The 23,090-nt window shown below is 47.9% G+C and overlaps 1 protein-coding gene across 12 annotated transcripts; it reads right to left on the reverse strand.

Annotated features, from left to right (window-relative positions):
• Positions 1-9,146: 9,146 nt before the first annotated feature.
• Positions 9,147-22,995, reverse strand: LOC137593889 (nucleoplasmin-like protein ANO39). Of its 12 annotated transcripts, XR_011035183.1 has the most exons (7): positions 21,070-21,209; positions 18,805-19,071; positions 15,093-16,256; positions 12,124-12,325; positions 10,118-10,186; positions 9,818-9,854; positions 9,147-9,613 (listed from the first exon to the last, which is right to left on the reverse strand). XR_011035183.1 is itself a non-coding variant. In XM_068312977.1 (3 exons), exons 1-2 carry the CDS (start codon positions 22,633-22,635, stop codon positions 18,807-18,809), a joined length of 342 nt encoding a protein of 113 aa, XP_068169078.1. In that variant the 5' UTR covers positions 22,636-22,903; the 3' UTR covers positions 15,842-16,256; positions 18,805-18,806. The 12 variants fall into 12 exon arrangements, 4 of the variants coding, with proteins under 4 accessions (XP_068169078.1, XP_068169076.1, XP_068169079.1 ...); XR_011035181.1 differs by having other exon boundaries at positions 9,818-10,186; XR_011035179.1 differs by lacking the exons at positions 9,147-9,613; positions 21,070-21,209 and adding exons at positions 22,523-22,811; positions 22,921-22,995 and having other exon boundaries at positions 9,620-10,186.
• Positions 22,996-23,090: the final 95 nt, after the last annotated feature.

Raw genomic sequence — 23,090 nt, forward strand, 5'->3', positions numbered from 1 at the left:
GCTAAAAGATAACCACATAAAGTTTTGTTGTGGAACCAGAATAACAGACTAACAGAATAACAGATTTTCGGACTTTTAGACTTTCAGACTTTTAAGTTTGATCCAAACCAAAATTGCAGGTGTGAAACCTCCCTTGGTAGATCTGGATCAAACTACCAGACTCTGGTCCAACAAAAAGCAGTGGTCTGGGTCTGGATCAAACTGGTTCGGGTCGGTTTGCTGGTTTTTGGACCACAGGAAGTTAAAGTGATCATCAGTGACTGAAGGAAGAAGAAACAGTAGAAGGAAGATTATTTTAAAAGAGGTGCGGTAAAACGTTTGGGAACTGAGGACCGCAGGGCAATGTCACCTGAAGGTCACCTGAACCGGCAGGTGAAAACGACGCCACCGATGAGAAAAGGCGATATTTTGGAGAAGAACCACACAGGAAGTGCCCCCCCCCCCTCCTTTACTAATAACCATTTGCCAAAGTCGAGACAGATCTACCAGCTGGCGATCGGAGGCCCGGGCTCTGCTCGCACGCCACTGCACACGTGAATATCATTAATAACTTCATTAGCACTTCCTGACTGCAGCCAGGATTGCCAACTGGATTGTGCATATGTGTGTGTGTGTGTGTGTGTGTGTGTGTGTGTGTGTGTGTGTGTGTGTGTGTGTGTGTGTGTGTGTCAGTTGGTGTGTGTCGACTCTTGATTACACACCACGTTGTCGATTCGGAGGAATACATCTCCTCCAATTCCAGCCTTGCCCGGTGATTGAAACAGTGTCTGTGTGAGACCCCCCCCCACACACACACACACACACACACACACAGACACACACACACACACACCCCGGTCCCAGCAGACGTATCACTGTGCTGTAACTGTACCCCCTATTCAGATTCAGAAAGAGCTTGATTAAATATAGACGTGGCGTCCGCCGCGCCGAGTCCTCACATCGTGGCGTTTTGGCGTCTAACACGACGCACTCGACATCAAACGTATGTAAATCATGGCTTTGATTGCCCGATCTTGGACCAATCCGGGTTCGAATGCCCCGTCAGAACTGTCTCCTCTCATAGGACGGGGCTTGACGTTAAAAATCTGGAATATAAAGCACAAACAGGATTTACACAAACTGCACAGCGGTCACAAACGCACCAGAAGATCTGATTATTCCCCCTGTGAGGGAACGTCCTCCAGGTCCCCGATTGTTGGAGGGAGGTTTTAGTGGAGCAACAGGGTTTTGTGAAGGACCCGGCATGGGTTTATTCCAAATACACACAAATCGTTGGCACTTTTTAGGGGCGATGAGGCCGGCATAGACTCTAGCCTCCGTGTTAGACTAACCCTAACCATGACAGTAACCCCAACAGTAACTCTAACCTTAACCCTAAACCAAACTCTAAACCTAACTCTAACTGCAACTAACTCTAACTCTAACTCTAACCCTAAACCAAACTCTAAACCTAACTCTAACTGCAACTAACTCTAACTCTAACTCTAACTCTAACTCTAACTCTAACTCTAACTCTAACTCTAACCCTAAACCAAACTCTAAACCTAACTCTAACTGCAACTAACTCTAACTCTAACCTTAAACCTAACCCTAACTCTAACTGTAACTCTAACCCTAACTCTAACTTTAACCCTAACTCTAACTGTAACACTAACTCTGACTCTGACTTTGACTCTGACTCTGACTCTAACTTGGACCCTAAACCTAACCTTAACTCTAACTTTAATGTTAACCCTAACCCTAACTCTAACCCTAAGCCTAACACTAGACTTACAGATGGGACGGTGAAGTCAGAACTGATCATGTGACCGTCTGTTTTTTGCAATAATCGGCCAGATTATGAATTACAAAAGTCGTGTTCTTCCCCTGTGATTAAGACTAGACCGTTAAACCTCCTCCTGCGTCAGGAGTCATGTGACCATCATCAATACAAGATATCGGTTAAAACACACCTGATTGAACTCCAATCGCTGGGTTTTATTAACCTCCCTCTCCATCCCATCTGACTCAGAACAGCAGAAACTACATCCCCACTACTGAGATCATGTTTTCCCAAAAACGCTTCAAGCGGTTTAGGGAAAGATAAAAATCAAGCTCCGGCGACCCGCTAAATGATCCCGCTCCAGCGTGCACCACATTTCCTCCAATCAATCTGCTGTGTTCGCATGAATTTGCACCTTTTCCTACAGATCCAAATGATCGCCGCCGCCGCCGCCGTCCGCACGTGTCGACTCCCCTGGTTTGGAGCGCCTCTCTAATCACACGGGTCAGGAGGGAGTTCAGCGAGCAGAACTCGCCAACCTCCTCCACGGGGTTCGAATTCAGTCGACGGCGGCGCACGTCTTCATGACAAACACTGCTGCGGTCTTTACGCTGCAGAAAATGAACACAGATGTATTTTAAAACGTCAGAACGTGAACAAGAACCGAGACGGCGTTACAGAAAACCTCCACGAGCGCCGGTTGATTTATGGTGCCTGTTTCCTCTTAAACCTCAGCTAGGCAAAACCTTTTTTTTTTTTTTTTTTTTTTCCGCTTGAGCCGTGGCGGCTGTTTGAAATCCGGAGGTCCCGCCCCCTCTGCCCCCCCCCCGGCTCCCTCATTGGGGGAGACGGCGCTCCGCGGGTGATGCATTGGACCGCCTCACCGAAGCAAATTTGTGGTGATGCCATTGCAAAGCGACACCGGTGGGGGCCCAAGTGTGCTGATTCAGCCCATGTAGGGAGGGGGGAGGAAAGGGGATTGGTTGGGGTTGGAGAGGGGGGGGGGGGGTTGTGAGCATTTTTGATGTAAGAGCAGGAGGCGTGACATAAAATTCTGTCCATACATGTTTTCTGCTGTCCTCCAGCTCTTAAAGATCCTTGACCTTGCTTGACCTCTGGACATTCCAGCACAACGGACACGATTGTTCCGGTCCCCCCCCCCCCCCTCCTCCGGGAGGAGGACAATGCATGTTTGTCATCTCTGGGAGCAGCGTGGAGGGAGGGGGGAGAGGGGGCAGTGTAAGAGATATACAGTAATGGCATTGTGTGGTGACCAGCATTGATTGCTTCATGCTGGAAGTTCTTTGAGGTCCCTTCGAGTCGCTGCGTGATAAATCTGAAATCCACTCGTTCGTTAAATTCACGTCTCCCCCCCCCCCCCCCGCCGCCCACCCCTCCCCATGTTGTTTTCTACATCTTTTTTTTTTTTTTTCTCATCGCATTTCACTGGTTTTGCAAATGAAACGTCGCCCCTGCTTTGGAATTATGGCGCCTGATGCACAGAAAAAAAGAAAAATGAGGTGAAAAATGAGGTGGATGAGGGTTTATCTTTTTTCTCTTTCTTGCCTCATGACAGCACGTGATGTACAAAAACGCACGTCGAGTTGGGAGGATGGCCCGACAGACGGCAAAAAGATCTTCCGGGGTCAGCTGGGAGGGATAATACCCTCACTGAGAGGGATCAGATGCACTAATGCCCCAGACAAACCCGCCGTCGGCCGGGGGTCACATGAGGTAACCATTAGATGCCACATGCAAAAATAATATGCACCCACACATGCAAACACGACCACAAACAGAAACTGATGCAAAAACAGCATAAACGTGTGGCGCGCTTGAATTCACGCTGCGTGCATATGAATACCCACGGAAAACACAAGCAGGCTCCTGCTATATTTGGATATTTGAATATGCAGACAACTGTTTTTGATTTTTTCTTTTTTTATTTAATTTTTTTTTTTTTTTTTTGTAGCACAGGCCGGGGGGGGGGGGGGTTGAGCGAGTGCACAATGTCTCATGATCGAAAAATACACAGCGTGTTATCAAGTCCTGCCCCACAATCTTGTTAAGGCACGTCTATTTGAGCTTACCTAAGCCTAGCAGTCTGCTCTGAGGGAAAACAAATAAGAACCCACATGCACACACACACACACACACACACACACACACACACACACACACCTACAAAAACACTTGGCAGCACGCACACGCTCATCCCTGCAGACGTGTCCTCAGACCGAGGTCACAGGTAAACCCAGGGAAACCTCCCGCCTTGTTTGAGTGGCGGCCGCCGCCGCTCCCCCTCCAAACCACCCCACCCCGGGGGTCACTGGTCATGACTCTCCCGCAGCATATGGGCGAGCTTCCCCATAGGTTGAAACGCCAGATCCGAAGAAGATGTGGGGTGGCGTGGAGTGGGGGGGAGGCCACGTGACGCCTTCACCTGACATGACCCTCCCGCACATGGATGTGACTCACGCCACGGGTGTTTGCTGCAGTCTATTACGCCTCCCATAATAATGTAACCTGACCTGCCGTGCACCTTAGACTCAACCACCAGCTGGAGGTTTGTTTGTTTCTTTTGCGCCGGAAAGCTGAGATAGAATGTTGTTGATTGTGTTGTTTAAGTGACAAAATGTGACCTTTAAAATGAATGAAGGTCCTTGTGTCGAAGAAAGGAAGCGTGAGTCTCATTTAAAGCCTCCGTGCTGATGCCAAAGTGATTTCTAGGGAATATTTTTGCTTATAATGCAGCCTTTTACTATGAGATTAGAAACGTGTTCATATGAGAAAGAATGTTTGTAATAAATATGAAATATAAAGAAAAAGTTCCCCCTGCTCCGGTGATCATGATATTAATATTTTTGCAGAAGGAGCAGCTCGTCCGCTCTCAGTATTTGACTAATACAAGTTTTTGTAAGGATCTAGATCACTGACTTTTCAATATTCATCAAATTTGAGGCCAAACTGAGTCAGTTTCAGCTTCAATCTGATGAATGTTAACATCCTGGATCACCAGACCTGGAATTTGACCTGGATCCATATCAGACTCTGATATGACTTGTATCTGATGGTGATGTCATCGTGAACATTCTTGTCTAATCATTACAGATGTTATCTGTCAGGTGAAGGGATCATTCATTCATCATTTCATCTTCAGCCGCTTATCTGAAGTTACGGGTCACGGGTTCTGAATATCTGCAGAGAAAATGTCATTTAAAACATTCTGTTTTCTAACTGGGCACAAGCCCCGCCCCCTCAAAGGAATTGATTTTGCATAATTAATCAAGACGTAAGATAAATACAATAAAAAGGACATTTTTTTTCCTCTGAAATGTTTCACGAATTTTCGCCTGCGGGTATATTTCACGTGCTTTCTTACTGATCTGTTTCCCATTCAGTCACCAACACTGGAAGAAAACAACAGCTAGAATAAATAAACTAATAAACAAGAAAGTTGGTTCAGTCTGGAAATATGAAGATAAGAAAACAAACAAGATAATTAATCTCATTTCCAGAGCTAATTTTATATTTCTGACAAGTTCCTGTTAGCAGACAAACATGTAAACACAACGTCCCTCTTAAAGGTGATTGATAACCAATAAGAGGCTAAGGGAGAAGTTCTGGTTCACCTCGAAGAGTGCATCTCTGTCTGGCCAACCGTTGGACGAGTGGATCCGATGACCTCCGTACCGACACGACGGAGGTATAGAACCCTGTCAGATTACACTTGACATCTCAGAGACCCTTTATCTCCCCACAGTTTAACGCTTTCTTGGCATCGGACGGCTCCGAGTGACTGGAGTCCACGCTTTCCATCCGGAGTTAAAACAACGTCAAGGTTGTGGGAGCGCCTCAACACAATATTGGGTTTCCCCTCCCCTCGCTGCTGTTCATGTAAAACAGACCCAGTTTCACATGATCAAGCAACCCCCAAAGAACACGAGATGCCTGTTGAAAGATAAAGTATGAAAAAGGAGAATATCAGCCCAACGGATAATAGTTTTAGCTGATTAGAGAAACGGCTCCATCGTTTGTTTCTTAAATAGAGCAGATGGATGAGATGTAATTCTAGTATTAACTTCACGAAAGAAAGTACGTCTACAGCTGGAGGCGGCGCAGCACGTATGATGTCATACTGTTTGTCCATTAAGACTGAATGTCATCAATCCATCCATCATCCATCCATCAATCCATTCATGATATGTCAGATGTCCCTCTCCCCAGAAACACCTCCTTATTCCTTTTGGGAATCTTGAGGCATTCCTGGGCTACGTGAGAGGCTTGACTTAGTTTCTTGCAAACCTCCTAACCCTTTAAGAACTTCTGCCCTAACTTCCTGTCTCTGGAGCTGAGCCCAGCCATCTGATGGATGAAGTTTATTTCAGTCGCTGGTACCCAAACCCAAACATCTGTCTTCCAGTCTGTATCCAAAGTTCATGGCCATCGTTGGGGGTAGAGTTGAACTGGAACCTCTAAAGCCGGTAGTAAAATTGACTCAACACACAACGGTAACATTATCTCTAGCATCCAGCAGCTAAATGAGCCGTAACATTCTGTTAGCATTCATAGTGTTTCCAGCATGATTGCTTTCCAGGCGTTGACTCGGTTGTGTTAAGACATGTTAGCATCACCGGTGGATGACGTTTTATCTGCAACAAAGATCAAGTCTCTGAGAGGAAGATCAAACCCAAGAGGCAGCCACTCACCTCCAACCAAGAGGAGGCGGTCCATTGTTTTCTACCAGAGGACCAGAACCTCGGGCTAGAAGTCGTGCACTGATGTCACCAACAGGACCGCATCATCAGCAAAGAACTAAGAGTCAATCTCGGGGTTCCCTAACTCACAAGTTGTTCCTTCAAATTTTGGTTGGTGAAGGTGTCTGGTACATAATCAAAGTTACCTGGTCCCATGGGTGTCAAGGAAGACCAGTATGTAAGCTAATGTTTTACATTTTTTGACTTGAAGAATAGTTTCACAGCATAACCCACTTTTTTTTTTTTTTAATGTATCTATAAAAAAAGTTCCTCGGGCATGACCTAGTAACGATTGGATTTCTTAGAATTTACTGTAGGAAACGCATTCAGCTCCTTCACCTTAAAAGGTAAACTCTGGCACAAGAGGAATCTTGTGCTGTATGGTCATTGGTCCAGAAGTCAGTGTATGTTGACTGTTTGAACCACTGCGTGACCCACTGAAGTAGCATCACATGTTTTAAGCACTTTTAAAAACTTGCCAAAAGAACACATATAATGATAGCCAACGTAAAGTTCAGCAAAGAATAACAAACACGTCAGACAAAGAAGTTACTTCCTGAATGTGTTTTGTCATCATTTTGTTTGGTGGTTTATTAGTGCAATTTTTACCTCTGCTAAAGAAGCTGTTTTTTTTACCCTGTGTGTATTTGTTTAGTCATTTTTTTTTAATGAAGTTAGTTGTAAGCACAATTATCCAAGAAGTACTGAGTGTGCTTCCACCTAACTTGGTGTAATTGGATTGCTGGGGCCTAACAGACACGTGTAGGACTGTTCATGTTTGGTGGAGCTAAGCTTCTCCTGAGTTCCATTCAAGTTGACGATCTAAAACTCTTTCTGCTGTAGAACAAATATCCACATGTTGGTATATTTGCGAGGCAGTCGTGGGAAAGGTAGTGGCAGGTTCACCGCATCACCGTGAACTGAACTAATTGAAGATTATAGTGGGGAGTATGCCGTGCCTCTGCTAGCAGATAATCCCTCATCAGCTGCCGTCTGGACTCAGAAGGAGGAGTGCATTTCATGGAGGGACTCCCCCCATGGAGCTGCAGAAACTGAGAGGTGGCCCTGTTTAATTACTGGCCCTACTAACAGCACTCAGTGCTGGTGGAGGTTCTGGGAGTGTTATTGGATGGGGGTGGGTGAGGGGTATGCCTTAACCCCCTGACTGTGGAAAACAGGAACAATGAGATTTTGTTTAGACTGAAGGCTCTGCAGCTTCGACTCGGTTGCCTTTGTCTCCCCAGCTTTTTCTTAAGCCCTCATAGGTTACAAATCCAGACGCTCATAGAGTCATTCATGCATCTGTCATTGACGAAAAGAAGCCCATGTAGGGATTCCCGCGGGGAATCTAATGAACTTGTTTTCCGACAGAGGCGGAACTCAGACGTAACAGATTAGCACGAAGGAGAATGTGAGAAAGTTATCCAGGAAGAAGGAAGTCTGGCACCACGAGAAAATGGAAACTTAAAGTCTATCCCCCATTGTTCAACTTTTAAATTGATAGTCTTCAACTTTGAAGTTGATAGTCTTCTACAACAAATATGAGAGAATTATAAGAGAGTTTTCTATTTGAAAATAATAATATCTTAGATGATGATTGAGGTGCATTCAAGCAAAACATCCCAGGCTGGATCAGGACTCCACGTGGGTGAAGTCCATGAGATTCTATCAGGAGCGGCGAGACAAACGAGTCGTAATCCTCAATCTAGATATCAAGTGGTTTAGCATTCAGGAGCTGCTGTGTCTGGACTCTCCATCAAGCAGCATAAGATATTCATTGTGTGGAACAAAGCAGAGGAACACAATAGTCGGGGTGACTTTAAATCAAAAGTCCAAATTAAGCTCTCTATTGCTGGACCAGGCCAATGGCAGCTGTCCTGGGTTGCAACAGGTCTAATCGGCCTCTCGTTCGTAACTTAAGCTAAAAGGACAGAGACAAGAACTAAATATCCACAAGATTGCAAATTTGTTTGAAGATATGTTAGCTAGCGTTAGCATTGAGAAGTTGAAGCAACAATCGGCTCTCCCTGATGATGTCACGTTGTTTTTAGTGCATACCACAGGTGGTGAACACTCGTTGATCTCGTCTTGCAGCACACACACACACACACACACACACACACACACACACACACACACACACACACCTTTGATCCTGTTCGCATTCACAAGTTCTGTCATTCCGACGTCACACCTGGATGACTTCAGGAAAGTTGGTAACGTCATTGACTGATGACATCACCAGTCAGTGGACATCGGGTTCATCGGGTGCAAATACGAAACCGTCTCGTGTTGGTTGTGGTTGTGGTGAACTGAGGCTAATTCCTCTCCACGCCCCCTCAGGACAAATCCTCACCATGCAGAGTTAAAGGCCTGCGTGTGACATAAAACCCGCTGACGGTCGAACACGACGATGAAACAAAGACGGTCTGTTTCGACATGTGATTAATCCAAGAGCCCAGCAGACGTCTCAACTTCGAGTTGGCAGAAAAGATTTGATTTGACAAGCTTAGAGTGAGAGTTGTGTCTTTGTCCTGGCGCCGCCAGACGGATGTCAGACGTCCACAAACGTCGCCCAAGAAGCAACGCCACCTGCGGGATTCACACTACGGATCGTGAAGGCTTGATTGATTGAGGAATTTATTTATTTATTTATTTATTTAGCGTCAAGAGGTGAAGCTGAAATAGATCGCTAAATCGGTAGGGTACGTTGATGACTTTGAGGAGAAGGATGCTCGTCCTGAGTTAGCTCTCAGGCTGTACCCTATGTTTAAACCAGCAGCTAGTAGCCGTTAGCGGCTAAGTCAAAGACGAAATTTGCCACCAAAAGTTTTTGGCAATGCAAACTCCAGGTAGTTGTTGCTGTTGCTGATTTCACTCGTCCGTCCTCACAGAACACGCACCTCACCGCTCATAGCTAGCCGTCTATTTTTGAAATCCTGACCCCCGTTGGAAGTTCACATCTCATAACTGGCATTCCAGGCAACGCAGGAAATCCTGGCGGAAGAAGAATCTTGAACACAATGCGGTCAGGTCGGACACATTCTTTCGAATCGACACAAAAATGTGAACAACACCGGATGATGAAGACGAGCTGCAAAAGATGAAGTTTATTGACGTATTTTATTTCGCTTTTCGTGAACCTCCGCTCCTGCTGACCGCAGAGATTTAGTCGCTCGGCCTGCAGAGACTGAAAGCTTCACGCAGTCGGCAGAGGATGATGACAATCACACTCATACACACGGATTCATACACTCATACACACACACACACACACACACACAGCTAATCTCATTACCCTTGTCTCCATGCAGGATGGGGTCATCGGGGTCGTGCTGGGGATCAGAATGATAATAAATTTCAACGGGAGCTGGAAGGAACACGAGTTAATGTGTGGTTATGTGCACAAGGGTGTGTGTGTGTGTGTGTGTGTGTGTGTGTGTGTGAGCTATTAATAGAGGCTATCTAGAGGGATAAATGGATGGGATTTGGAGCGCGACATGTTGCTGGGTACAAGTTGTTTATTTGTTCACGCCGCTCGTGCTTTAGTGTCGGGTCTGGTGTTCTAGTGTAACAGGTGCAGCTGGAGACGTCACACCTGGAGTTATTCTGAGCGGCGGTTGGAGACATCATCACCACATCCGGGAGGCTCGGCCTGCTTGAAACACTACAGAGAGAGAGAGAAGGGCACGCTTCAACACAGATTACAGGCCGGATTATAATTCCTCAGTATATTTATTCAAAGAAAAGTTCAATAACCGTCATTTAAAATAAGTAAGGTAGGGAAATCTGTGTGATATTGTGAGTTTATTGGTGCAGAAAGAGAAGTAAAAAACAAAAAATTATTTGATTCACCTCCCCGAACACCCCGCCCCCAAAAAAACCCCCTCCTTTCTGTGTATGATGGCGATTAAAAATAATTAACGTTAAGATTTTATGATGCATTAATGAAATTAAATCAGATCTAAAGACAACATTTTTTTAATGCACATAATAATAAGAGTTAAACACAATTCGTTGTAATTCTGTTGCTTTTCTTTATTAAATTAATTTTTGATATTAATTTTAAAATAATATCAGCTGACTGCATTCAGGTTCACACATTTTGCATCTTCAATTCAACTAAAATTGACATCTAAGATGAGAACTTCCTCTCATCACTGGTGCGTTCAGGTTCCGATGGGTCAGGAGCAACATGACAGGTCAACATCTGTAATCTAATCCGGTTTGATATTTGTTCCAAACACCCAGATTATCCTAACCAATAAATGACGTCACAGTCCAGCAGTAAAGTTAAACACTTTTCTAAAAAATGTTTTGTAGTGAAGCAGCTAATCCAAACGTCATCACGTGACCCGCGCGTCGCGTGGGAAATCGTGACTGTTATTTGTCGGATCACGGCTGCGCAGCTGGGAAAGCCGCCGCGTGCGTTCTTCCGCGCGCACCGCGACCCGGTGACGTTACCGGTCGCGTCCCCTGAGCGCGTGTCGTGGTGAACTTCACTCCGGTGTTTCACGCGCGGCGGAAGGACACGCGGATGGACACAGATGCGTAATCCCGCGCTTCAGCGTCCTGGAGATTACATGCGGTGGACGGTCTCTGTGGTGGACTTGTTCTGGATGAGGTGACGCACCGGTTCCTCCAGCTTGGAGCGCCGGCGCGTCGCGCCTCCACGCCGGGTTCCAGTCCCGCCTGTTGGCACCGACGCTCCGGGGGCAGACAGAAGCGCACCGCGCGTAAAGATGGTGAGTTAACCGCAACTTTTCTCTGTCCCGCCACTTGATGACGCAGAAAGTGTTTAATTGGGAATTCAAACGGGGTTTAATTTGTTGCGTAAGAGGAGAAATTTGCGGATCACAGGGTTCAGACTTTGTCTGGGTGTTTTCTCTGGCCTCACAGACACTTTTCATTAAAACCCTGAAAGAAAAATTTAAGAACAAAGTTAATTTGGTGGATTTCCCGGCGCTAATTGAACCGCTCGCTCTATTTTGCGCCAATTTCTAATTTTGGCGCACAACTCTTCTTGTTTTGATGAGGCTCCGTGAAATTTATGAGGGCGAAAAAGAGACGTTTTGTCCCGGATATCGGCTTTTTGGAAATTTTTTTGAAATACATTTCGAGTTCAGTAGTTTTGAAGATTGTTGATGCAGATTCAAGCTGTGGGCCAGAGGTCAGTAAACAGGAATATAATTTAAAAGAACCATCGGGTCAGAACGACCTAAAGGGCAGCGAGACATTTTAGAAAAGTCCATTCTGTCTCACTAAATAAATAATAAATACTAAACAGAACTGAGCTTGAGAAAAAAGATTTATACAAATAAAGTCAGATTATTGTCTGAAAGGCTTCAGGGGTCGATTTAAATTCTTCACACGAAGAGAGAAAGGGCAGAAATGGGCCTGGATGGGAAGAAATAGTGAAATCTGACGCGTTTTTAATCCAGATGTGGATTCTGGTGGTGATGAAGATGATTTAGTGGTGATGAAGATGTTAAGAGGCCTTCAGCTCAAACCGGAGCTCCGGGACGGACTGAAGAGTCCATCTGGATTCTAGGTGTGATTGTTCTCTGTTTGGATTCATCAGAAATCTTGTAGACGTTCACGTACCAGAACGCGTCTGATTGGTCCGTCCGGAGCAGGAACAGGTGAATGCTGTCAGGCGTTGTGAGTCAGACCGGCCCATTAACCGGCCTCGGGACACTGCTGACTGCTGCAAAAAGCTGCCTCCAGCCCTCCTCCCTTCATTCCTCCGCCGCGCCGCTCGCACGTCAGACACACACGTCGACCCGTGATGCAGAGCACAGCACACCTTTAAAAAAAAAAAAAAAAAAAGAAGAAGTAAGACGCCGCTTTTTCCACCTGTGTTTTGCGTCTTTGTGTTTTATTTGTGCGATTCTGTTTGGGGGCCTTTTACGTGTGCATGACCTAATTCTGCAGAAGCTGCAGCAATGGCTTTGCAGTGTGTGTGTGAGTGTGTGTGTGTGTGCATGCACATGTGTGTGCATGATTAAGTGCGCACACACACACACACACCCCCCTGCCACCCTCCACCCCCCCCCCCCACCACCACCAGCTTCCTTGTTAAAGCTGACAGAGAGCACACGGAGTTCATCCGAGGACATGGAAATGTTTTTCTTTCCAGCGTGAATCATTTTGGAAAAATGAGCCTCTGGACTGAATTGCCCCAACAATTTGGCGTGTTGCTCCATTCTGCTTTATTGTCTATTTTGGCTGAACCTGCACTTCTTCATTTCACTGCCAAGAAAACTTCAGGTCCTACACGACAGGCGAAGCCAGTTTCTGAGTCAACCAGGACCTGCAAGGGAATCAAAAAAATCTCCGCTCCCATGGCTTCCACTTCAGCTGTCGATTCCAGGGAGAGAAGATGGAGTCATGTCTGTACTGTAAATCCAGAGTGGGTGGGTGGGGGGTGTCAGAATGAGACCCTTCCTCGTCAGAAAAAATGTTGGTTTGTGCTTTCGTGCAATTCTGAGAACAAAACTCTGCAGTGCAGGGAGTGAAAAAGTGTGAGTGGAAGGAGGAAGGGAGGGTTTAATTTTGCAGTCTGTTTGCCCCCCCCTTTTTATAATTCTGCTCGACTGTAAAGCAAAAAGAGGGAGTGGCCCGTTGTGGGGCAGCTGCGTCCTCGCCACCTCCATAACGTCCTCCACCTCCAGCCTGAAGGATGGAGGCTGGGGAGTGGCAGCCAGCCTAATTACAAAGACTGATCGCCCGTCCGTTGGCATTTATCAGACGGGGATTGTCGTGTGTGGAGGGTACGGGGAGAGGGGGTGGGGGGGTTGTCGTTTCTCATTGGCCTTCCCGTCTCCTCCTTTGTATGAGAACAGGCACAGATTAACATCTGATTGGCCGGAGAAGGAAAGAGATGTTGCACGATGTTGGCGGCGGCGGCGGCGAGCTGGAGACAGGTGATGCTGCTGTGACAGCGGCGCTTTGTTCGCCTCGTCAATCTTCTGGCACCAAATGTGGCAAATCCTCAACCTGTTGACTTCTCGCTGTGTATCTGGGGGGGGGGGGGAGTTTTTTCTTCGTCCGTCCTACTGGCATTGGAAAAATAAATTTCCAAAAAAAAAAAGCGAAGGGAGAGGTCCTGAATTGGCCATTTGTGTGTCAGCGGAGCCCTGGGGGGTGTGATGTGTGTGTTAAGTGGGAGCTGGTTTGAGTTAGTCTGCCCCTGCTTTGTCGGGGGGCTTTGGCTTTTGTTCCTCCCAGTAATGAACTGTGGAAGCCTTGGCTTCTGCTGGAGGGTCTCATAGCAACTGAAAAAAAAAGAAGAGGGAGATTTGGTGGATGGAGGAGAAGGCCGGGGGGAAGATCATGTGTTTGTTTCAAAAAAAAAAGGGGGGGGGCAAGTCTAGACCGTCGTTTTGGAGCGTTTTGTGAAGAGGAAGCTTCTTCTTTTTTTTTTTTCCTTCTTTCTTGAAGAGATTTGAGGTTTTGGAGCATCAGCAGGTGTTTTAAAAAATACCTGGGCGCCACCTGTGTCGTCGTTGAATGACGACAGAATGAAACCGCCGGAGTTAAAAAGACCACAAAGTCAGAAAATGAACCCCCTAACTAACGATAAGTTTCCTCCTCACCTGTCCGATATGTCGACCTCACAGCTGTCACATGACCTTTTGGAATGCTCCTCCTCTTCCTGCATGTCGCTACAGCTAGTTTTTGCCTTTTTTTTTTCATTAGCGAAGGTTAATTCATATACTCGCCGTGATTGCGTTCCGGGATCACCCGCCAAAAAAGAATTTCCGCGATATAGCGACAAACTATTTTATTATTTACGGTAATTTAAAAGTCTTAAAGCGAAAAACAAGCGAGGGATCTCTGCAACCCGATCCGGACTGAGACCACATATTGGACCAAAGTCCAGGTGTTGGATCCGATGCACTTTCACACTAGGCTAGTTTTTTATTAACCGACATGCGGTGCTGAAGCCCGGCCATGTTTGCCCTGTGACCCAGACACTACCTGTCTGCTGCCATGGTTACGGAGAGAGGAGAGCAGGTTTAGTGGCCGGACTCCAGGGATTACTTTCCCTGGTCGTAACAATCAGGCCCGCGCCCCGATGGCTGTAAAATGGACCGGACTGCACCCCAACGGTCGGGGCAGCGCTCCATTGTGCCCAGGTGGCTTTTAAAAGCGTCCTAAGTGCGGTGTAAGGGATTAGACGTGTTCAGCGTAATTGCTGTGGTGTCGGTGACTGTCCCTTTGTGATCCGCTTCACTTGTACTGATCAGCTCTCCTAAAAGAAAAGCGCTAACGGCGAGCCGGATCTGAAAAAACCGCTGGAGCCGAACCCACGGCTTTGTGCTTGGGAATTTTTACGTTCATGAGCAATTTGTACGTTTTCTGCTTTCAACGAAAACAAAACGAAAAAAAAAACCCCCCGTCTGGTTCTGAACCACCACCTGTCCAAGGAGGTCTATTTAGTGCCGCTGATAAAACTCCTCGACAGGAAGCCACGCCCATGTTTTTTTTTTAATCTCCGCTCTTTTTTTTTTTTCCACGTTACATTTTATTGATGGAGATCTCAGGTTAGACACCCTCGAAAAACCTGCCGGCGCGCTGAGGTCGGCATATCCTGGCCCAGATTCGTTGCTGACTCGGCACAATGACGAAGCCCTCTTCATCCGCTCCACTCACTTGCAGTCTTCCAGGTGTCCACCAGATGCTGCAACGTCCCTCGCCTTGTCGACGTAATACCCAGCGTGGAGCAGAGGTCAGAAACATTTTAGGGTTAAACGTAATTTAGTGGCACATCATAAGAAATCGGCTCTATCCCGCGCCACGGAGGAGCTTTGATGATGCATCTGTTGGGGGAAGTCGACCGGCGGTGGCCTTATTGATGACTTCTCTTTAATTCCGCTGGCTTAACTGAAGTATTTGGCCGTATTTCTGGAGGTTAATGAGTAGTTCTTCAACCACAACTTTCAAAAGTATGGCATCAGACATAAGAAGAGATTCTGGGAATAATTTATAGCATAAAGACAGGGTTGGATTTAAGAGCTCAAAAATTGGGTATGCACCTGAAAACCTCATTGTCGTCGTCCCCCCCCCCCCCCCAATCCCTTGAATGTCAGGCAGAAGCGGGACGTCCTGCTTCAGAGCAGCTTCACAGTTAACTGTGAGCACAAGAGCTGGCCCCCGCCACATGGCACGGCGAGGAGGTTGTCTGCTTGTGAAAGCGCCTGCCAACATCCAGCGAGCGCTCTGGAAGTCTCTGCAACGGCTGAAAATCAAGTTTGAAAGTAGGAATGAGAGGAGCCCTCCCTTAAAGAGGTACCGCCAAACTCCGCCCCCCCACCCACCCACCCGGCGAGGACGTGGAAGTCGGAACACGACATGCACTTTTGGGGGGTCGGACGGAGGAGACGTCGGTACCGTCGGCATTTCATCGTGTGTGTGTGTGTGTGTGTGTGTGTGTGTGTCTTCAAACACACAACTGATTCTGATCTCAGGTGGTCAAGTTGAAGTTTCTGACGTCTCACACAACTTTCTCCAGCTCTGATTGGTCCAGGGGGGTATGGGGGTGGGGGTGGGGGGGGTGACATTTTCCCAGCAGACGGGATGCTGGCGGGGGCGTCACCTGGTGTCTCAGGGGAAAGGTGGCTCGAGGACGGGGCGGATGTTTTCAGCGTTAATCTGACAGGATTATCTGGTGATTGATGGATTATAGAGATCCGGAGTCAAAGAGTCGTCTGAGTCCAACCCGTTTGTTTGACCTGTTTGGAATTAGAACAACAAAAAAATAAATACTTGAGATGATTAAGTTGATCGCTAACGAGAGTTAGCGCCACAAACCCGTTAGCTCGATTCAGCGGCAGAAGGTTTGGACGCTAACTCTGCTTTAGCGGGCCGGTTGAAACCGGCACAGGTGAACCGTTTCTAGGCAACCGAGTCGGCTTTGTTTGTTTACACCAAACACAAAACACCACGGCAACGGCGCTGTTTGATTTTACGGAACGCCCCGGAGTTCAACGAGCAAAGAACGAAACGACGTCGGCTACGAAGGACAAAAACTTTTCCCCCTACCCGATTCGTCTACCCCCCCATCGCTCCTTTTCCTTTTCCTTTAAATTGTCCGCTAGCTGCTAAACGCCTCTAGCTCCGTCCTGCCTTTGGAGCGTGGCATTCAAAAATGGGATTTGGTGCTGTTCCTACCCCCCTCCCCTCGTGATGACCCCCCCCCCCATAACCCACCCACCCCCCCACAACCCTAACCCGACCCTGGCCAGGCCGGACCAGGACGGCTGGTTTCTCCCTTTGCGTGCCCCCTTCCCCCCACCAGACACAGTGATGGCACTCAGTGCCAGAGACACCCCTCCCTCCACCGTTGCCCCCCCCCACCCCGTCCGCCGCAGGCAGACCCAGGCATGGGATCTCCATCTGTGCACAAAGGAGCCTCCTCTATCTGCATACGCTGCACATAAAAGGGCCTTTTGTCATGAGCTCTGCACACATGACCGTCCGCCTTTCACCCCGCTGGAAAAAAAAAAAAAAAAGATCGCTCTCTCTCTCTCCAGTGGGACGACCCCACCCCCAACGCCAGACTCCATCCCGTCCAGCCCCCCCCCACCCCCACCGCCGCCGCCGCCCCGCCACATTTTCGTTTCGCCTGCAGAGAGAGAGAGACGGGAGGCTTCCTCCAGTCGCCGCTGCTTCTTCTTCATTTCCAGTTTTGTGCATCCCCCCCCCCCACTTGTCTTTTTTCCCCTGTGTCTCGGTGTCCCTGTGTGCACCCGGCGAGGGCGGGGGGGGGTTATCGACCCATTCCAGCTGAAATATGAATGTGCTCTCGTTTTTTTAAATTTTTTACTGTCTCTCTCTCTGCAGTGCCTGACATTTAAGGGGCATTAGTGGTTGGTGCTGTGCCAGGTTACCCCCCCACCCCCACCCCCACCCCCCACCCACTCTCGCCTTTTAACCTCTCAGAACACGAGATGATCATAAACGATCGTCCCGTGCCCAGAGATACGGGCTGCATTCCATGTTGGCGACTAAAGATTACGTGTGTTGGCGTTGGAGGTTGGAGGTGGAGTTGGGGGGGGGGGGTTATTTGGTCAGGGTGGGGGGGGGGACGCAGCTGCTGCTAAAAAAAATTTAAAAAAAAAATGAAAATAAATAAAAACGCTTTCCTCAGCGTTTCCTTTGAACTGCACCCGGCCCATGATGCCTTGCTCGCGGTGGTAAGATGCACGTCTCCCTGCCCCGCCATGTCCTCTACGTGACCCCCCCCCCACCTCTTCCCGGTGTGAGAGGTCGGCGCTGGTTTCCCACATTCTGTCCACACCTTCGCCCCCATGATGACAACTACGCTCCTGACCTGAGCAGAACGTCCCGATGTCGCCCCGCGAGTCCCTGCATACCTGAAGCTGCAGGTATGCAGGGACCACCCCCCCCCCCCACACTTAATGTGATGTCTAATGACGCCCCGACTCTTCATCACCAGAGGAGGAAGCATAAAAGAAGAAGGAAACGCCGTCGTCACCGCGCGATAAAGACGATCATCCGTCTGAGCGCGTCCTCAGGTGGACGTTAGCGCCGGAAAACGTCAAAAAAAAATACGAGAATTAAAAAAAAAAAAAGAGTTAAAAATACTGAATATTATTAAAAATCGATGCACGTGCAGTTTTAGACGTGACGTCTGCACACATTTGATTTTAAACCAAAATAACTTTAAAAAAAACAAAATATTTTCACATTTTCTTGTGCAGAACCTGTGTTCACCATCGGAGAGCAACGCAACACAACCTGCATGCTATGAGGGGGTTTGCCCCGTCACCCCACGTGTGACGTTACCCCCCACCCACCCACCCGCCCACCCTACCCTCAAACGCCAGGCCCAGTGCTGGGGGAGAATAAAATAAGATGGCCAAAGCCGTTTGAGGCGAGGGGGGAGGATGGATCCGGTATGCAGACGCCTGGCAGAGAATTTAGGTCCGACCTCAGATCGCCGTTTTTACAGTGCAGCTCAGGTAACAATCAGCCACCTGTGTGTTTAAAATATCCCATAATAACAAAATAAGAATAATAAGAACGTCATGAATCAATCCTGTCCCGACGAGCTCGTTCCTACGGTTTGTTTGTGAGATAGTCTCAGCTGAAGTCATCCATAAATCTTCTTTTCCAGTGTTTATATAATTATAATGATCTATTACTGCGGGGGAATAAAAACCATCAAATTTATTCCTTTTATTGACATTCATCGATAGGAAATCAAACCCGACATGACTTCCTCTGATCTGGCTTCTCAAAATTTGCAGAGTGTACCTTCAAACGTCGTCATCATCATCATCATCATCATCATCATCTTCATCGATTTTGAGTGCTGACTGGTTGCCGTGGGGACGGCCGCTGCCCCGATCCGGGAATGAATGTTTGTCTGCTGACGGGCTGTCGGTTCCAGTCGGGGTGCGTCCTCCTCCGGAGAGGTTCCTCGGAACGGGTCCATCAGGTCCAGGAGGAACTCTTCCTCGCTGCTCTTCCTCCTCCTCGTCTTCCTCCTCCTCGTCTTCCTCCTCCTCGTCTTTTCCAGCTCTGTGGGAAACAGAAAGGTGAGTTCAGATGTCCTTCTGTTTCCTCGCTGCGTTAATGAATAATAAATTATTATTATTTCATTTTGTGAATGTAATAAAATCCTAAGTTCCGTTAGGAGATTAGAAACATTTCAGCCGAAACGTCTCGACCTGATTGGATGCATTAAAAACACGCATTTATCGGAAATGAAGGATTAATAAACGATGTGGAAAAATACTTTTAATAGATTAATAATCATCCTAATAAACTGTATAATTGTTAAAGCATAATAAATAACTTCAGCTCAACTTTGAAACATGAATTGAAGTTTATCTGGAGCTCAAATATTTATTTATTTTTCCAAAACTTTTAAAAATACAACAGGAAACAGAAATAAAATGATTTTTGCAGAAAATCAAATTAGATAATTTCTTTTGTTTTGTTTTTTTTTAAACTGGTTATATTAGACATCAAACAGAAATATTTCTGGTTTGAAACCTAAAAAAATTAATGTTTACTAAATTAAAATTCCCAGTTATTAAAAAAAATAAATAAAAAAGTTTTGATTTTTAGTCATGAATTAAATCTCTAAATCTTTTATTTATCTTTATTCTCTCGTTCACTCAGCCGGAGCGTCGACTCGTCTTTCAGATAAAAAAAACAACTTATTTTAAACCGGTGTGTGTGTGTGTGTGTGTGTGTGTGTGTGTGTGTGTGTGTGTGTGTGTGTGTGTGTGGATTGGATCAAACCGGGGTGTCGTGACCTCCGTTATGATCCCAACTTCCTTCCGTGTTCCCCTTTTATCCAGATCTTAAAGTCTCGATTAAATTTTCATTTTCAAAATTAATTTTTAATCCTTTATTTATTTATTTATTTATGTGTTTTGTTTGTTTGTTTGTTTGTTTGTTTGTTGCTGTTTGAAATGAAAACTCTCTTTCACGTCTGCGCTGAAGCGTAAAACGGCGACCCGTGGGGGTCAAAGGTCAGGCTGGTGATAATAAGCCCTGATGGTCCTGCCCTGGGACCTCTGTCCCATGAGCCCCCCTCCCCACTCATGCCCCCACCCCCCACCCCCTTAATGGTTGTTAGCGAGTGCGTTGCTAATCTTTACCTTCTTAAAGCAAACAGCGGCGCCCCGCCCGCCCCCGCCATGTAACGCTTTTGACCCCGGGGTCACGGCCTTTGTCCACCCCCCCCGATGGGGATGCCCTCAAAGGTCCCAGGGGGTAATAGAGAAGTTATTTAGACACGTGCGAGGCTTAAAGACGACCTCCTCCTGGATGCTGCCCCCCCAACCCCCCCCCCCCCCCAACGAAGCGATGCATTTGAGGTCAGCTGGGACAAATCCGTTAGAACGCATTTTGTGCAAAGTGCAAATATTAATAATCTCTGCGGCTCCTCAGCTGCAGACGTTTAATCTGGAAACTCTCATCCAATCACAATTCTTTTCCAGAAAAGTAAAAAAATTTGCATAAATTTCAGTTTTTTAATCTGTAGGATTAAATGCTCGTCCGTCGTTTTCTGCAGGTTTTTTCGCACAACATGGCGACGGCTGCCATTTTGTTTCACACGGTGCGATCAATCGGCTCGATTGATCGCCTGTCGCGCAGCTTTAAGAGACTAAATGCTGCTTTTAATTGCTTTAAAAAAAAATATGTAAAAATCGCCGCCGGACGTTAAATAAGAAAAAAATCCGTCCTGTGGCGTTTCGGGGCCGATCGATTAGCGCCAAACATTTGCCGCCCCCCATCCCGGGACTGTCCTCGGATGAACCCGACGCCCTGCGGTGGCGACACGCCTTCAGACGCGTTCGATCACACGGCTTCACGGCGGCGTCACGGGTTTAAAATCGCCGTGAGACGTGACGCTTCCTCTCCTCTGATCGAACCCCGCTGGCGTGAAAAGCTGCAGCCATGTTAGATAAATGAGCGCCACCCCCCCCCCCACCACCATCCACCCCCAAAAGCAACAAAGTTCTCCCCCAGGAAAGAAGAAGTAAGAAAAGTTTAACCCCCCACCTGCTGGTCGCTCTAGTCAGCCGAGAGAAAATAGTTCCTCAGTCACTCAAACTCCTTCCTCCTTTTCTTTCCTCTTCGGCAGTTTGAGGCTGAGGGAGGGGGGGTACAGGAGGTGTGGTGGTGTTGGTGGTGGTGGTGGTGGTGGTGGGGGTGGGGGGGAGTTGAAGGTCTGCCTTTTGCAGATTTTTCGACCCCCGGAGCCAAAAGAGGCAGGAAGTTGTCGTACAATAGAGTTACAGTAATCGGCCACAAATGGAAAAAGCCAAACGGCAAGAAGGTTTGTGTGTGTGTGTGTGTGTGTGTGTGTGTGTGTGTGTGTGTAGGTGTGTGTGTGTAGGTGTGTGTGTGTGTGTGTGTGTGTGGGGGGGGGGGTTAAAAATAATCAATGAAACCAGAAAAACCAGAAGAAGAAAAAAAGTGCTTATCAGGCGTTTGACTGCGATACGAGGAGGAGGAGGAGGAGGAGGAGGAGGAAGAGGAGGAGGTCCTGGCGTGGCGTCGCCGCCGCCACATGTTCCCGGGATAAACACGGGCGGCTGATCTGCTCCTGGCTTCTGAGGAGTTAACCCCCCCCCCCCCAGGCAGCGGAGGTGAATAATTCAAGCGTCCCTCGGAGGCGGCGGGGCGTCCACAGCGCTCCCGGCGGCGGCGGGACGGCCCCCGCGGAGCGCGATCGGATCCTCGCCGGGTGACACCGCGGCGGAGGTACTGTATGTCCCAGTATGGCGCGTGAGGGGTTACACTGCGTCTGCGCGCCGGCGCAGGAGGAGGAGGAGGAGGAGGAGGAGGAGGAGGCAAATCCAGTTCCTCGCCGTGTTGGTCATGTGACCAAAAAGTGCCTGCTCGGCGCTCCTCCACACCTCCTATTTCATCATCAGCCATTCTCTCCTTCGCTCTCCTGTCTCCTCCTCTTCCTCCCTCCCTCCCCCCCTCCCTCACCCGCTGGCTCTCTCTCCCTTCTTTTTCTCTCTCCGCTCCATTCGCTCCTCTCTTTCTGCTCCAGCCACACGCAAGGGGGAGACTTAAGCTCTGCTAGAGGGGGTGGGGGGGGGGGTGGGGAGAAAAAAAGTCTGCTGCTATTTCTACAGTCACCCCCCCCCAGCAGCAGCCCGCCCTTCCACAGACGGGGCTTTTTCTTTTTTTTCTCACCCACTACTGGCTGGATTTTAACCCTCTGCCTCCAACCAGATGCAGCCGCTCTGCAGACCTGGCAACAAGTTGTGTTTGACTTTCATCCATTTTTTTTTAATTTTAATTTTTTTTGGGGGGGGGGTGGTTGCTGTTAAATTTTTTTCTTCATCCTTTTTTTTTTTTTTTTTTTTTTAAATTTTTTTTTTGCCTCTCTGCTAGTTTTTTAATGGACTTTTGGGGATTGAAAACCGCTAACGGTGGCGTTTTGTTTTTTTGTTTTTGTTGTTTTTTTTTTCCGCCACGTGACGGGCCCTTGTTCTACCTGGGGAGCGCCAGGGCGCCATGTTTGACGGGTAACCTGCTGCTGCTGGCGGCGGCGGCGGCGGCGGCATCGGTGGACTGTCGGTACCGGATGACGATGACGCCGGCGAGCATCGGCGTTTCTCTCCTCGGTGGCGGCGGCGGCGGCGGCGGCTTCTTCTTCTCCTCCGGCCTCCTCCGTCTTCTCTCCTCCCCTTCTCGTCTCGCTGCTTCCCTCCCCGACTCGCTCTCTCTCCTGGCGGGGGCAGAGCGGCGTGCTGAGCCGGAGCTCTTTCTGGGACAGGTGCCAGCTGCAAACAAAAGACATTAAAAAGCCATAAGACACACACACACACACACACACACACACACACACACACACACACACACACACACACACACACACACACACACACACACCACCAGCGGACGGACCGACGGAGGTGAAGTTGTTTCGTGTCGCCGTGGCGACTTTGTGCTGCTGTTGCCTGTTTGTGTAAAGTATTAAAAGTGGGGGTTTTTTTGAGAGGGGGGGGCAGGGGGTGGCTGGAATACTTTGCCACACTTCTGCTATAGTGGAGGCATTCGGC

Source organism: Antennarius striatus, chromosome 4 (genome assembly GCF_040054535.1).
Source record: "Antennarius striatus isolate MH-2024 chromosome 4, ASM4005453v1, whole genome shotgun sequence".
NCBI lineage: Eukaryota > Metazoa > Chordata > Actinopteri > Lophiiformes > Antennariidae > Antennarius > Antennarius striatus.

What these genes read in the sequence shown, in the direction of transcription:
- LOC137593889 (XM_068312975.1), bottom strand. Translation starts at nt 22,635, where the DNA reads ATGCTCGCCGGCGTCATCGTCATCCGGTACCGACAGTCCACCGATGCC. An exon ending in GGCGCCCTGGCGCTCCCCAG is followed by an intron (nt 19,072 to 22,522) that starts GTAGAACAAGGG and finishes TGTTTCCCACAG; the next exon opens with AGCTGGAAAAGACGAGGAGG.